At 49.7% G+C, this 14,971-nt stretch overlaps 1 protein-coding gene across 3 annotated transcripts in view; it reads left to right on the top strand.

Moving 5' to 3' along the window:
- The window catches only part of ST3GAL2 (ST3 beta-galactoside alpha-2,3-sialyltransferase 2), a 57,850-nt gene extending 44,310 nt beyond the window's left edge, over window positions 1-13,540 (top strand). For 2 of the 3 annotated variants that reach the window (XM_062177318.1, XM_062177319.1), the window contains exons 4-7: window positions 3,459-3,638; window positions 5,195-5,240; window positions 5,518-5,637; window positions 6,657-8,938. In XM_062177318.1, the coding sequence (XP_062033302.1) occupies window positions 3,459-3,638; window positions 5,195-5,240; window positions 5,518-5,637; window positions 6,657-6,830 (520 nt within the window). In that variant the 3' untranslated portion in view covers window positions 6,831-8,938. Of the gene's footprint in view, window positions 1-3,458; window positions 3,639-5,194; window positions 5,241-5,517; window positions 5,638-6,656; window positions 8,939-13,476 lie in introns of those variants that run through there. The other variant, XR_009864461.1, reaches the window with a different exon arrangement.
- Window positions 13,541-14,971: the final 1,431 nt, after the last annotated feature.

Genomic DNA, 14,971 nt, shown 5'->3' on the forward strand with positions numbered 1-14,971 from the left:
TTCTTTGGCTGCTGGGGGTAGCCAGGGGCAGATAGGTTTCTGGAAGGCTTTGCCTCCCCCACCCTCTTCCCAGAGATTTCAGCTCACCTACTGGCCCCTTTCCAAGGTCTAGCTTCTCCAGAATGAATCATGCCTCACAACAAAATCTTGTCCCCAAAAGAATGCCACGTTCCTTCCCTTTCCCTTGGAGGCTATGAAACATCTTTTTGGACTTCTTGCTCCATTCATTGCCAGACCGTTGAAAGCTGGCGCCTTGCCAGCAAGCAGGAGAGAAGTGAGCGAGCAGCAGGCCCTGCAGCAGGGCCACCCGCAGTGAGGCAGCAGAGAGAGCCTGGCTGACTTTTCTAGGAGGAACTGTGACAGCTCCGGCTGCCAGTTCAGTGGAGAAGGCAGATGGTAGGTCTTGAGAAACCAGCCTGGGGCACTACGGCCCTTGATCTGCAAGGCCAGCTTTGCCACCGTGTCTCTGCCGAGATGAAGTTTCTCAGATCTTCATGGGAGTGAACTTGGCCTCAGCTCCTGCCCAGCTCCAGCCCCAGGCAGCTGAGAGACATTTCCCTACCAGCTCGGACCCCCGCCCCGACCTGGGATTCCTCTCCAACTGCTCTGTTCCCAACATAGCCCCCCTGACTTGGAAACTGCATGACAGTGACTGTGTGGAGCGGTAGCCACCCTACAAAGTGTTAATAATTATCAAGGATGGGAAAGAGACCCATGGACTCCCCTGGGAGATAGCATCTCTGAACCCTAAAGACCAAGAGATTAGCAGGCACCCAGATGGTAGGCAGAGAGCTGTTCATGGATTTGGGGAGAGAGGTGGGATTTAGATCCTTGTCCTGGGGAGCAGAGCATGGTAGGTTCTGTAGAAGATTGTGGGCATCTGCTTAAACTGGACTAGAACTGAAGTGGTAAAGAACACTCATTCACTAGCAGGACTGCATGGCCTCCCACTCAGAGGCCCCCTCTACTCCAGCAAGTGAATAGAAAGAGAGGCAGGAAACGCAGTAATGTGACCAGCAGGGGTGGGGCATCCCGGACACACTGTTTCCACATCCTGGACAGCACAGCCTATTGTCCTTGTCAGCACTGTCATTGGGTGTGGAGCAGCAGGAAGTCAGTGTGGGAGCCCATACAACACAGAAGTCTTCACCCAGCCCAGCGCAATGGTGCCAGCCACTGGAAGAACAGGGAATGTTTCTACTGAATTTATTACAGAACTGGCAGAAAAAGCCAGCTGATGACTTCGCTCCCCACTGTGTCACCAGAGGAGCACCAGGTTAGGGTCACCCCACCTTGATAGTCCTCATAATGTTCATAGATGCTGACCTGAAAGGGGAGCCTTGATTTTATTCATCTTGTATTTTGCACAAATTGGAAGAAACTGAACACCTTTGTGACTTGTTAGGATTTCAGGACAGTGGACTGCATATCACCAGGGACAAAGCCCAGGGTGGGTTGTGTCAGAACTCAGGTCATACCTCCCTGTATGTACACCTCCTGGCCTTGGTGGGACAGGACTTACAGCACAGGAGCAGAGTGGCTAAGGGTAGCATAATAGCTCCCAGGGGCCGAACTTCCTACCGTTCTTTCATCTGCCAGGAGAGGGGAAAGCTGTGGAAAGCTGTTCTTTTCCTTTTTGAAAAAAAATCGTAGGGGCAGACACTGTGACACAGAGGGTTAAACTGCTGCTTGCGACACCCACATCCCATGTTGGAGCGCTGGTTTGAGTCCTGGCACCTGCGCTTCAGGTCTGCTTCCTGCTCACATCACCCTGGGAGGGAGGCAGGATGGAGTTCTGGGCTCCTAGTTTCGACTTGGCGATAACCCTGGCTGTTGTGGACTTGAAGAATGAGCCAATGGATACAAGATCTCTCTCTCTCTCTCTCTTTCTGTCTCTCTCTCTGCCTTTCAAATAAAAATGCAAAAAAAAACCCACACACGCATACTAAAAAAAAATCATAAAATTACCTGCAGCTTATACGTTCAAGGTGTATATGCAGCATAAATGAATTTTATGTTTAGAGTTGCTTCTGAGTTCCAAAATCTCTCATTATGTATATGCAAATGTTCCAAAATGAAACCCCAACATCTCAAGCTTTTTAGATATGGTATGCTCAGCTTACTTGTTATTAAAAAAGGACATATATATATACATACACACACACGAGTCAGTTTACCTAATCCCATTCCATGAGAATAACTTGTTATCAACTTTAATATACCTCTAAATTTTTTTCTATTCATATACAAAAGTATGTGTTACAATTTCTCCCTACTTAGTAGGTACTAAAAACATATTCAAAGAAGTGAGGGCAGGGGGAGACAGTGTTGTGGTGCAGCAGGTTAAGCTACCTGCAATGCTGGCATCCTAGTCTGATGCCAGTTTGTGCCCTGGCTGCTCCATTTTCAATCCAGCTCCCTGCTAATGTACCTAGGGAAGCAGTGGAAGATGGCCCAAGTGCTTGGGCCCCTGCACCCACATGGGAGACCCAGAAGAAGCTCCTGGCTCCTGGCTTCGGATCCACCCAGCTCTGGCCGTTGAGGCCATTTGGGGAGTGAACCAAGCTCTGCCACATTGTGGCACAAGTGCTTCACCTCTCTGAGCCTCGGGTGGGGCTCACAGGATCCACCCCACGGGGCTGTGGGCAAGCGCTCAGGGGGTAACACATCTCAAGTGCCTGGCGTGGAGCCTGACACAGCCAGTGGTGACATTGGCACAGCCAGGGCTGCTGTCTGTGACACCAGCGGCTGGAAGATTTCTCTGTCTCTCCTTTCTGTAACTTTCTTCCTTTCTTTTCTTTTTTGTTATTTATTTATTTTTATTTGAAAGGCAGAGTTACATCGAGAGAGAGGTCTTCCATCAGCTGGTTCACTCCCCAGATGGCCGAAATGGCCCAAGCTGCGCCCATCCGAAGCCGGAAGCCTAGAGCTCCCTCCAGATCTCCCACATGGGTGCAGGGGCCCAAAGACCTGGACTATCTTCTGCTTTCCCAGGCCAGAGCAGAGAGCTGGATCTGAAGTACAGCAGCCAGGAAGGACTTGAACCGGCACCCATTTAGGATGGCGGCACTGCAGGCGCTGGTTCCACCCACTATACCACAGTGCAGACCACTGTAACTTTCTTTCAAAGAAATAGAGAAACCTTAAAAAAAAAAAAGAAGAAGAAGAAGAAGCGGGATACTGTATAAATATACTAAAAGGTGTTAAACCAGTTCCTTACAATTTGATTGATTCTACTTGTTAGTAATGTAAATAGTACTTCAGTGAATATCCTTGGACACATGTATTTGCACACCTATGCAACCATCTTTATAGAACAGGTTCCTAGCAATGCAATGGCTGGGTCACAGTGTATACGTTCATGAATGTGTTCGATGTATAGCACCAAGTTGTCCTCCGAAACTGTCATACTGGTTTCCATGGCATTTTATTCTCATGCCACCCTCTTATCTCTGCAGGATGAATCAGGCACCAACTGTGGGCTTTGAGCAGGATGTTGGCAGCCGAACCACCCATCATTTCATGTACCCTGAGAGTGCCAAGAACCTGCCCGCCAACGTCAGCTTCGTGTTGGTGCCCTTTAAGGCCCTGGATCTGCTGTGGATTGCCAGCGCCCTGTCCACAGGACAGATCCGATTGTGAGGCTTCTTGCTGGCTGGGAGGGAAATATGGGTGGCAGGACCACCTTGGGGAGGGTCTTTGCAGGGACTTAGGGTGGAAGTCCTGTAATGAACATTTTGGTCAAGGGGGCCTGGTGAGGAAGAAGGACTCAAACTGTTGAGTGAGCTGAGGGCACCGCTTTCCTTTGTCACTTCTAGTGCCCTGGTGGTGGGAAGAGCAGTCTGGATTTGTTCTCTCCAGGAGGAAACACCTGGCTGGCAGAGTTCTGCCTTCTGCGAACTTTCTTTGGGGGCAGTTGCCTCATCACAGCTGGGAACTGTGAGAAATCCAGTTCACCAAGCATTTTCTTCCACTTAATTTTTTTTTTTTTTTTTGACAGGCAGAGTGGACAGTGAGAGAGAGAGAGACAGAGAGAAAGGTCTTCCTTTGCCGTTGGTTCACCCTCCAATGGCCGCCGTGGCTGGCGCGCTGCAGCCGGCGCACCACGCTGATCCGAAGCCAGGAGCCAGGTGCTTCTCCTGGTCTCCCATGGGGTGCAGGGCCCAAGCACTTGGGCCATCCTCCACTGCACTCCCGGGCCCCAGCAGAGTGCTGGCCTGGAAGAGGGGCTACTGGGACTAGAACCGGTGTGCCGGTGCCACAAGGCGGAGGATTAGCCTATTGAGCCATGGCACCGGCCAATCTTCCACTTAATTTTTAAAACAGCTTTATTGAGATACAATTTGCAGGTCATGGCATAGGGAGAGTATTTTCACTGAGTGGCATAACCAAACGCACATTTAATTTTAGAACATTCTCATGTTCTAGACATCTTTAAAGATACTCCTGTACCCCTTACCCACCCCATCACCCTCAGGCTTAGACAACCACTGCGAGGTTCTGTGCCTCTGTCTTAGCATGTAGTGTTGTGTGGAAAAATATAAAATTCACTGTGTTAACCATTTTTAAGTGTATAGTTGAGTAACATTACACAGAGTCACCTCGTTAGGTAACTATGAGCTCTATCTGGACTTTTCATCACCTCAGATGTACACTCTACCCATTAAACAATGTCTGCAATCCCTCTTCAACCTTTGGTAACCTCCATTACTCTTTCCACCTCTGTCATCTGACTATTCTATGTGCCTGATATAAGTGGAATCATATCATACTTAACCTTTTGCATCTTATATCACTTAGCATAAATGAGCCCAAAGTTTGTATGTGTCAGAATATCATTGTTTTTAAAGGTTGAATAGTGTTCTGTTGTATGTGTAGACCGTATTTTGCTTATTCATTCATCTGCCAGTGTGCATTTGAATTGTTTCTACCTTTTGGCTCTTGTCCCCATATATTTTGTAAACACAGAAGTTAGAACTTCCTGACTTACCTCCCTGTTTTTATTCTGAATGCCATGGGGATCCACTGAAGGTTTCTGAACAAGCATTTCATTGGTGATCATATTAGGGGAGAACATTCTGGAAGCAGATCAGTCTAGGAGTTGTGAGGCCCTCACCACTCAGACATGAGGGGGAAGAGAGGCATCTCGGTACTGTGGGGCCATCTGAAAAGTTATCTTTCTTTTTGCTTGTAGCACCTACGCCCCAGTGAAGTCCTTCCTTCGAGTGGACAAAGAAAAGGTAAGCTTCCCACTTCCTACCCTATCTTCAGCCCCACCTCAACGCAAAATGTAGACCTGACTCCTAGTGTGCTTGGTCCTGTGTCTCAAGTGTGCCCCTGTGCCCTTCTAGAACCTTCAGAGTCCCCATGTGCTGGTATGCCTGATCCCAGCAAAGGCCAGAGGACCAGATGCACAAGTTAGCTGGCAGGCGTGGAACTGACAGAAGCTGCTCAGAGCCTGGCTTGAGTCTCCGACCCCCAAAACCTCTAATGTGCCTGCTCTCTTTTCTTCCCCAGGTTCAGATCTACAACCCAGCCTTCTTCAAGTACATCCACGATAGGTGGACTGAGCACCATGGGCGGTACCCTTCCACAGGGATGCTGGTGCTCTTCTTTGCCCTGCACGTGTGTGATGAGGTGGGTAGGCCCTGGGCTGGGAGGAGAAATAGCAGAGGCAAGGCAGCCCTCCTCAGATCTTGGCAGTGTCCTCACAGCAATTCTGTTTTGTTTTTAAAGATTTATTTGAAAGAGTTAGAGAGAAAGGAGGAAAGACAGAAAGAGACAGAGATCTTCCATCTGTTCGTTCACTCCCCAAATGGCCGCACCAACCCCGGGTTGGCCCAGGCCAAAGCCAGGAGCTTTTTTGGGGGGGTCTCCCATGTGGGAAGTAGGGGCCCAGGGACTTGGGCCATCTTCGGCTACTTTCCTAGGCACATTAGCAGGGAGCTGGATCAGAAGTGGAGCAGCCAGGACTCGAACCTGTGCCCATACACGATGATGGCGCTGCAGGCAGTGGCTTAACCTAGTGTGCTACAGCACTGGCCCCAGGAATGTGTTTGTAGGTAGAAACTAAATGGCTCTGATTTCCCCTGTTTAGAGGCTGTTTAGAGGCATTACCCAAACTCCATCATGATTTTACCAAATCTGAAGTCACTTTATTAAAAGGTTAAACATGCTGAAAAAGGAAAAAAAAAAAAATACCACGACCACAATTGGTACCACTTGCGGTAAACATAAATAGAAGGGCTTTAAAGAATATAATTACACTTGAGCTGAATGGCCAGGCGGAGCCCCTGGCCTACCCTTTGGGTTGAAAACGCGGGTTGGTTGCTCATGCCAGGAACCGCATTTCACTAGCGCCCAGGCTGCTGTGCCATCAAGGTTAGTGGTCAAGGCCAGCTCACACACTGCCAGCCGATCTACACTTGACCAGGTTTCAAATGAAGGCATTCCAGAATTAGCAAGGGTTGGAAAGCAAGCAGCCCTGAAAACAAACCGCGGGTCTTAGGCCAGGCCTGGGTCTCCCCCACATCCTCCCCGGTGCCCCCACACCAGGAACTGAGCTGTCAGTCATTGCAGCCCCCAGGCGAGGCTGAGGGCCCTGTCAGTCACCCACGGTCCCGGTGCGCGGTAACCCTGCGTCCCCTTCCCCGCAGGTAAACGTGTACGGATTCGGGGCCGACAGCAGGGGCAACTGGCACCACTACTGGGAGAATAACCGGTACGCGGGCGAGTTCCGGAAGACGGGCGTGCACGACGCGGACTTCGAGGCCCACATCATCGACATGCTCGCCAAGGCCAGCAAGATCGAGGTCTACCGAGGCAACTGAGCCGGGCCTCGCCGCGGCCCTCAACGGCATGGCACTTCCGCGAGGCGCGAGCGCGCGTTCCCGCCCGGGACTCCGGGCCTGCCGGAAGGGAGGCAGCCTCGGCATGCGCGCGGCGCCCTGCCCTGGGCGTTCCCAGGCAATCGGGAGCGACGGTAGGCCGCGGTCTGAGCCAATCATGCTGCAGTCCAGCGAGCGCTGCCTGTCCTCCCTCAATCATGAGACTCTGGGGGCCGGGCCGGCCCTTGCACCAATCAGCGCCGTAGGCGGGCGGAGCTTTTGATTATTCCAGCCAATCATGAAACTCAAAGAGAACTTCCGACGCTGGACCCCCGCCTCCTCCAATCACTGGCCTTTGGAGGCGGGCAGGCGGCCCCTTACTTCCCCCGTCCCTTATGCTTTTGGGTAGGATTTTATTTTCCGCTTTTTAAGAAGTAGAGGTTGTTTCGGGCCTTGATGAAATACTTTTCTCAGGCTTTACAAGAAACAAGTCTCAGTCGCTGGCCGGCCTGACCCTACCGGGAGCACTGAAGAAAAAAAATGGCGGGAGAGCTCGGGGCGTAGCCCGGGCCGGGTGGGCGGCGCTGAGGCGGCCGCGGAGGGGAGTCGGCCGAAGCCGTCTTGTGGCGAGGGGGTCGTTGCCAGGGAGTGCGCTTCGCCCCAGGAGGCCCAGTGTCCTCCCAAGTCGCCGCAGGCCTCCGAGAGTTTTTGGCCTCCGAGAGTTTTTTACGTCACGTTTCCCTTCTCTGTCAGGCGCGGATGGGTGAGTGCAAACCCACCAAAGAGAGGCGGTCCCGGGTGGCGCGTGGGCCCTCCTCCCCCAGCCGCCCTGAGGTCGTGTCGTGTGTCGCCTGGGGTCTGACTCCTGGGACACTGGTGTAAGAGACAGGGCGGGGGGCCAGGAAGCCCTGTCACATCTCATGTAAGGTGCTTCACACTCACTCGTGCCCTCGGCCCTCCGCTTCACCCACCACCATTTTTAGTGTCTCTCCTTAGGCCCTGGGCCTCACCAGCCTACTTGTTGCTCTGGAAAAAAAAAAAAAATCAGATAACTTGCCCGCCCACACCCCGACCTTCACACAGATGTATGTCTCAGGGAGGCTCCAGGCAGAGAGGGGCGGCACGCCGGCTGGCTGGCTGACCCGGGACAAGCAGGCGTAGGCAGCTTCTTGCCGGCGAGGCGTGGAACGCTTTAGCTAACCTGAAGCCATCAGGTATGGCTGACCAACACTGATTGTTCTAAGCTGGCCCTGCAGAGAGGCGAGAGCCTCGCAGGGGAGGAGCAGCCCCGTCCCCTGCAGCCTCCTCCCTGCGCACATGTCCCGCCGCATCTCACCTCCTACCTCCTCCCTCTAACCCACTTTCCACTGCCAGCTCTGGAAGGGCTGGGAAGCTGACAGCCAGGGGGTACAACTGAAAGCTACTTGCGTGACAGAACGCAGCCTAAGTCCCCAAGTGGCTGACTTTTTAAGGCTAGGGGAGTTTAGGAGGTCAAAAAAGGCTTCTGTGAAGCTCTCAAACCCCTGAACAGCCCCCGCTTTCCAACTGTGTCATCACACATAGCACCCTTTTACTTAGTGAACTGACCACCAAGCAGCCTCTCGGCCGTTGGTTTAGAGCCTGCAGCCGGCTTGGAGGACAGCCACCTGCTAGCAGGGGAGGACCTCACGGTTGGGCCGGGGGACGTGGGCACCCCGAAAAATTAATATATTGAGAAGTTAGTTTGAGCCTGTTCTCTTCCCATTTGGAAAAGCCAGAAGTATAAAGAACGGGGTTGGTCAGTGAGGGGCGCTTTAGGAGTGCCTCGGGGCTTTCCTCTCACCATTTCAGAGCCAAGGCACCAGCCATTCTTGCCAGTCTCGCGTCAGTGCTTCCTGAGAGACTGTTTTGAGTGTTGAGAAGAAAATCAATGCAATTATGCCAAACAGTATTGAGCAGAATAATTTATTTCTGTTTTGTTTCTTTTTCTTCTTTTGTTTAAACCATTAACCCTCATTTTGGAAGAGGTAGTTCCCAGCATCCAGCCCAACATCTTTACTGCAATAGTTATTTAAACATTTTTAAAAATTTCCTTCCCTTTCTCTTTCTGAATTAAAAATGAACAACATCAACACTATAGAGTCATTGGTCTGTTTTGAAATGTGTCCTGTCATGGAAAGAAGGTGTATCTGAGAATGGGAAGTTATAATAGATGAGAAGGGGGGGGGGGCTCACAAAGGAGGGGGCAAAATAACTTTCAGACATTCTGGACCCTGCTCTCAGAAATCCCAAGACACTTAAATCTGAGGGATTGCAAGTATTTTGGTTAAAAATGAATACTTTCTCCCCTCTTGAAAGTTTCCTTTAAAAGAGGAATTAATTGGAAAGAATTCTGGCAGCAACTTCCCACGGTGGCTTTCCTGTAACTACTAGTCTTTATCAGGCACCGTTACATTTGTGCCATAGCTCGGCCATCCCTGCCTCTCTGGAAATGAGTTCTAGGCCTTGGTTTTGTTTTGTTTTGTTTTGTTTTTAACATCTGTTTATTTATTTGAAAGGCAGAGAGAGGTCATCCATCTGCTGGTTCACTCCCCAAATGGCCGCGATGGCTAGAGCTGGGCCAAACCAAAGCCAGGAGCCTGGAGCTTCTGGGCCTTCCACAGGGGGTGCAGGAGCCCAAAGACCAGGGCCATCTTCTACTGTTTTCCCAGGCCATAGCAGAGAGGTGGATCAAAAGTGGAGCAGCCAGGACTTGAACTGGTGCCCATATGGGATGCCAGCACTGCAGGTGGCAGCTTTACCCACTACACCACATTGCCAGTCGCAGGCCCTCCTATATCTTCATGAAACAGGGACACTAGTCAGCTTTACATCTGTTTGCTGCCGGACCCCATTCTCCTGTGTTCCAGGGACATTTGCTTAGTGTTTTCAGGTGGTGGGCAAGTGAGATTCTGCTGCTGCCTGGCAGCCAGTGGTGGAGAACTCTCAGGACGCAGGAAGTCGCATTCAGGGATTCTGGAGAAGACATAGCCCCAAATGAGGTTCTGGAGCCCAGCTGAATCGACAGGGTTGAGGCCGTCTTGTCCTTTATCCTCTTGTTTGGCCATGAGGTTAGGCCAGCTTTGCAGTTCATTAATGGCAGGCAGAGGGAGCTGTGGAAAGCCAGGACCATCCTTTTCTCCTTAGGCCTTCCTCACAGTGGGGCCGTGTGACCCAGGATGATGCCAGGAAGTTTAGTATCATGGGACCTTTATGGTCCTGTCAACAATGCTGGCATCCCATACCAGAGCACTGGTTCAAGACCCTGCTGCACCACTTCTGATCCAGCTCCCTGCTAATGCTCCTGGGAAAGCAATGGAAGATGGCTCAAGTACATGGGCCTCTGCCACCCAAGTGGGAGACCCAGATGGAGCTCTGGACTCCTGGCCTCAGCCTGGCCCAGCCCTGGCTGTTGTGGCTGTTTGGGGAGTTAACAAGTGGATCTCTCTCTCCCCTCTGGATAATTAAGTCTTTTAAAAAATGAAGCTTGCTCTCAGTGAAGCATGTGAGGGATCTGAAAAGTGAGGTAGGATTGACCCTGTGCTCTGTCCATAACATTCTCTCCTCAGCTAAGAATAAGGGTGGGGAGGAAGAGACAAAGTTAAAGCTCACACTGTTTCTCTAAAGTCTCCAGGAGCTCTGCTTAGCTGCTGATCAGCCCTAGGGCCCCTCAATACGCTCTTTAGCTGCTGCTGCTTATAGATCTAAGGGCTGTTTTGTAGGTTTAGAGTTGGTGATGGCAACAGGAAAAGGAAGAGGTCATTTCCGGAGGCCAGGTGTCCTTGCTCAGAACCGTGGCCTAGGACCAGGAGTCCTATGCCTCTAAGGATGGGCCTGGGTATTGTGATTCAGAGTTGGGAAGCATGGGGAGAGGCGATCATCTTCAGAGACCATTGCTGAGGTTTATTATGTGCTTCCTAGGACAAGGGGGAAGTTCATGCCCTCCATGACATTCAGTGGAGGTTGTCTAAGTGCTGGACACTGTATAATGCCCATGGGGTGACAAAGGTGCTCCTCCCAGGAGCAGGCCAGCCAGTGGAGTAGACTGGCATGGTAGCCATACATACTACTGTGATTGGCCCCTGCTATGTAACTATCTTCCCTTGTGGGACTGAGGAAATGATTTTTGTTGTTGTTGTTAAGATTTATTATTTATTTGAAGGCAGAGTTAGAGAAAGAGGGAGACACACACACACACACACACACACAAGTCTTCTATCCACTGGTTCACTCCCCAAATAGCTTCTTCCAGGTCTTCTATATGGGTGTAGGGGCCCAAGGACTTGGTCCATCTTCCATGGTTTTCCAAGGCACCTTAGCAAAGAGCTGGTTTGGTAGTGGAGCAGTCAGGACTCAAACTGGCGCCCATGTGGGATGCTGGCACTGCAAGAGGCAGCTTAAACCACTGCAACACAATGCTGCCCTCAAACCAGGAAATGATCTTAAAATTAGCCTGTGGTCTCACTGAATATGCCGTCAGGTAATCTAGGATCAGAACTTGGTCTGCCATTTTCCCCATGTAAATGCTGACCCACATGGGCTTTCAAATCTCTGAGCCAGTATCTAGGATCTCCTAAAGGTCCAGTATTTCTCTTCCCATTGTACTGTCTCCAGTAATGGATTCCTGTGGGAGGGCTTGGAAGGAGATTGCTTCTACATGCCTGAGTCACCTTAGATGGTTGCTCCTCAAATGTAATCCACTTGAAAAGAGCTCAAGGTCTGAGAGCCAGTGTTGTGGCCTAGGAGGTTAAACTGTTGGCTGTGAAGCCAGCAACCCTTATGATCACTGGTTCAAGTCCTGGCTGTTCTACTTTGGATCTAGCTCCCTGCTAATACACCCAGGAAAGCAGCAGAAGGTGGAGACCTGGATGGAGTTCCAGACTCCTGGCTTCAGTCTAGCCCAGTCCCGGCCAATGTTGCCATTTGGGAAGTTAAACAGCAGATGGGAGATCTCTCTCACTTTCTTTCCCTCTCTCTAACTTTGCCTTTCAAATAAATAAAACAAATCTTTAACAACAACAACAACCCAGTCTTTCACCTGAATTTGCTCTGGAGACTAGACATGAATCCCCATCATTGTGACTTGGGTTTCCTCTCAGCACATCTAGTATTTTACTTCCACATACACCACGCAGTACCTTAGTATGCTGTGTAGCATCTATTTCACTTCCATTGTCAACCTGAATAATATACAGAGAGTCTCCAAAAATTAGTAAGTTCATTTTAAAAAAAATCATTCCCAATCCTTTTTTTAAAAAATTTATTTATTTGAAAGAGTAACAGAGAGAGAGGAGAAACAGAGAGTGAGTGAGCAAGAGAGGTCTTCCATCCGATGGCTCACTCCCCAATTGGCTGCAACAGCCTGAGCTGCACCAATCCGAAGCCAGGAGCCAGGAGCTTCCTCCAGGTCTCCCACGTGGGTTCAGGGGCCCAAGGACTTGGGCTGTCCTCCACAGCTTTTCCAGGCAACAGCGGAGAGTTGGATCAGAAGAGGAGCAGCTGGGACCAGAACCGGCGCCCATGTGGGATGCTGGCGCTTCAAGCCAGGGCTTTAACCTGCTGCACCACAGCGCTGGCCCCCTAGTAAGTTCATTTGAGGGTAGCATTACAATGGGAATTTCAGGGACCTCTATGGTGATTAACTACTATCCCACATTCTTGTAGGTCAAATCTCTATGTGTCTTTAAATATGCCATTAGGTTCAGTTTTCTTGCCATTACCTTGCTAGGATTCCATTCTTTATTTTTAAAGATTTGGAAAGGCAGTGTAACAAACTGGTAAACTCCCCCAAATGCCCACAACAGCCCAGGTTTCCCTGGGCTTCCATCTTCTGACTCCCTAGCACATTAGCAGACACTGGATTGGAAGCAGAGGCAGGACTCAAACCAGGTACTTTCAAATGGGATATGGTCTTCCCAAGCAGCAGCTTAACCTACTGTGCCAGAATGCCTGCCCCTCAAATTCTTTTTTTTTTTTCCAATGACATCAAATTGTCCTAGTACCTCATAAAGAGATTATTCTTCCCCAGCGATTTGCAAATGTATATATGTTAGGTCCATTTCTGTGTTCACTATTTTGTTAAGATGTATATATGTGTATATGTGTGCATATTTAAAAAATATTTTAGAAGTTACAAAAATCACCTTAACCAAGTGATCAAAGTTAACATCAGTATGTACTTACAATACATGGTTAAATAAGTGAATCGGTGGAGAAGACACAAATGTCTCTCAGGGGAGAAATTCCAGATATTTATGTAGCTACTGCCCCACAAGAAAAGGTCATGGTTCCCCCTCCCTGGGTATGGACTGCTCATAGTGACTGCCTTCCAAAGTCTACAGTAGAGAAAGGGGGAAACAAAGTAAATGTTAGGCTGAGAAACCCCACGAACACCACCTCAATCAGATGATCAGAGTTGCTACAGTTTGAACATGCTGTGCTGCCTGAACTCATGAAGGGCTTTAAACCCCAGGGGTTATGGGGAGATCCTTAGGTCACTGCCATGTGCCCTCATAAGGTCGTTCTCACAGAAGGTGGTCATAATTAGCCCAAGTCAGGCACACCAACTTTTTCTCCACTTCCTGGCTCACCAAGTGACCCTTCTGTACTCTTCTGCCATTGCCATCCTCAGGCCTCACCAATTAAACCAATGAGGACCACTGGATCTTGGACTGTGAACCTCCAAAACCGTGAGCCAAAATAAACTTTCCTCTTTAAGGAGCTTCTCAGGTTTTGTTTTAGTGATGAAAAGCTTACTAATACAGAAAATGGCGGTGGGTGGATTTATGTTACTATTAACTACCTGGAAATATGGAGGAGCATTTGGAGTTGACTTAATGGAAAATGTTGGAAGAGTCTGAACTAGCAGGCTAGAGATATCCTGGGATTCTGTAGGCAGAATGTTATGGGTGATTCTGGTGAGGGTTTAGAAGTCCAGGATGCTGATATAAACTTTGGATGGTATAGCTCATGCTGTTGAGGTCTCAGGTAGAAATGAGGACTCTGTTGGAATTGGACTTAAGGTGGCCACCTTATTAGATGGTGACGAAGAACCTTTATTGTGTCCTGAGAGATTGTGGAAGGCTGAACCTGATGATGGTGGACCTGTGTTTGGTGGAGATTTCAAGACAGCAAAGTATTCAAGCTGCAGTGTGGATGTTACTGGCTGCTGTTAAGTTTTCCAGTGAGAACCGGGAGTGAAAAGGAGCAGGTCAGAAGTTTGGGAAATTTGTAACCTAGCCAGAAGAGAGAGAAAAAGAGGAGCTATACCTGATAGGATAGTGTGTGGTTGGTAGAGAAACAGCTAGCTAAAGATAAGGGCACAGATAAAAGTCAGCTATGTTAAGAGGAAAAAACAATGGCAGAAACACCTGAAAGGCATTTTGGAGATGTGAAGGCTATGCCTCCTGTTATAGGCCCAGAGGCCAAAAACAGCAGAATTGTCTTGTGAAACCCTGGGGCATTGTCCCAGAACCTTTCCAAGACCGCGTTGGGATTCATTAGTCTGTGTTCAGCCAGTGAAGCATTCTGGGACTATGGCTGTTTCTTGGGCCCAACTGTACCAGGTGCTGGTGGCAGACCTTGGCATCACCCACCTGATGCTGGTATTGCAGTTGTGCCAAATTCAAGAGTTATGGGGACATGGCAGCTTCCAGAGAGATTTCAAAGGAAAACCCCACAGCCTTAACTGTTGTGGGCATTTGAGGCATGAACTAGCAGGTAGGAGAGCTCTCTCAATCTTTCTTGGCCTTTCAAGTGAATTAGAAATAACACTTATTAAAAAGCAAAGCCTAGGATGCCAAGCAGGGGTTGTGATGCTGGGGTGGAGCCCCCTGGTGGGGTGATAGTGGAACAATAGCAGTGAAGCCACAGTGGAGACCCCAGAGGCACAGTGGTAACAGCAGTATGAGGAACCTGTCAAGGACAGCTGCAACACTGGCATACCATATGGGCAGGCGCCAGTTCGAGTCCTGGATGCTCCACTTCTGATCCAGTTCCCTGCTAATGTGCCTGGGAAAGCAGTGGAAGATAGCCCAAGTCCTTGGGCTCCTGCAATACATATAACACTTGCCAAGCCCCACTGAATGCAAAAAATAAAGGTAGTGACACAGTCTGATCTTGCTACT

The sequence above is a fragment of the Lepus europaeus genome, chromosome 19 (assembly GCF_033115175.1).
Source record: "Lepus europaeus isolate LE1 chromosome 19, mLepTim1.pri, whole genome shotgun sequence".
NCBI lineage: Eukaryota > Metazoa > Chordata > Mammalia > Lagomorpha > Leporidae > Lepus > Lepus europaeus.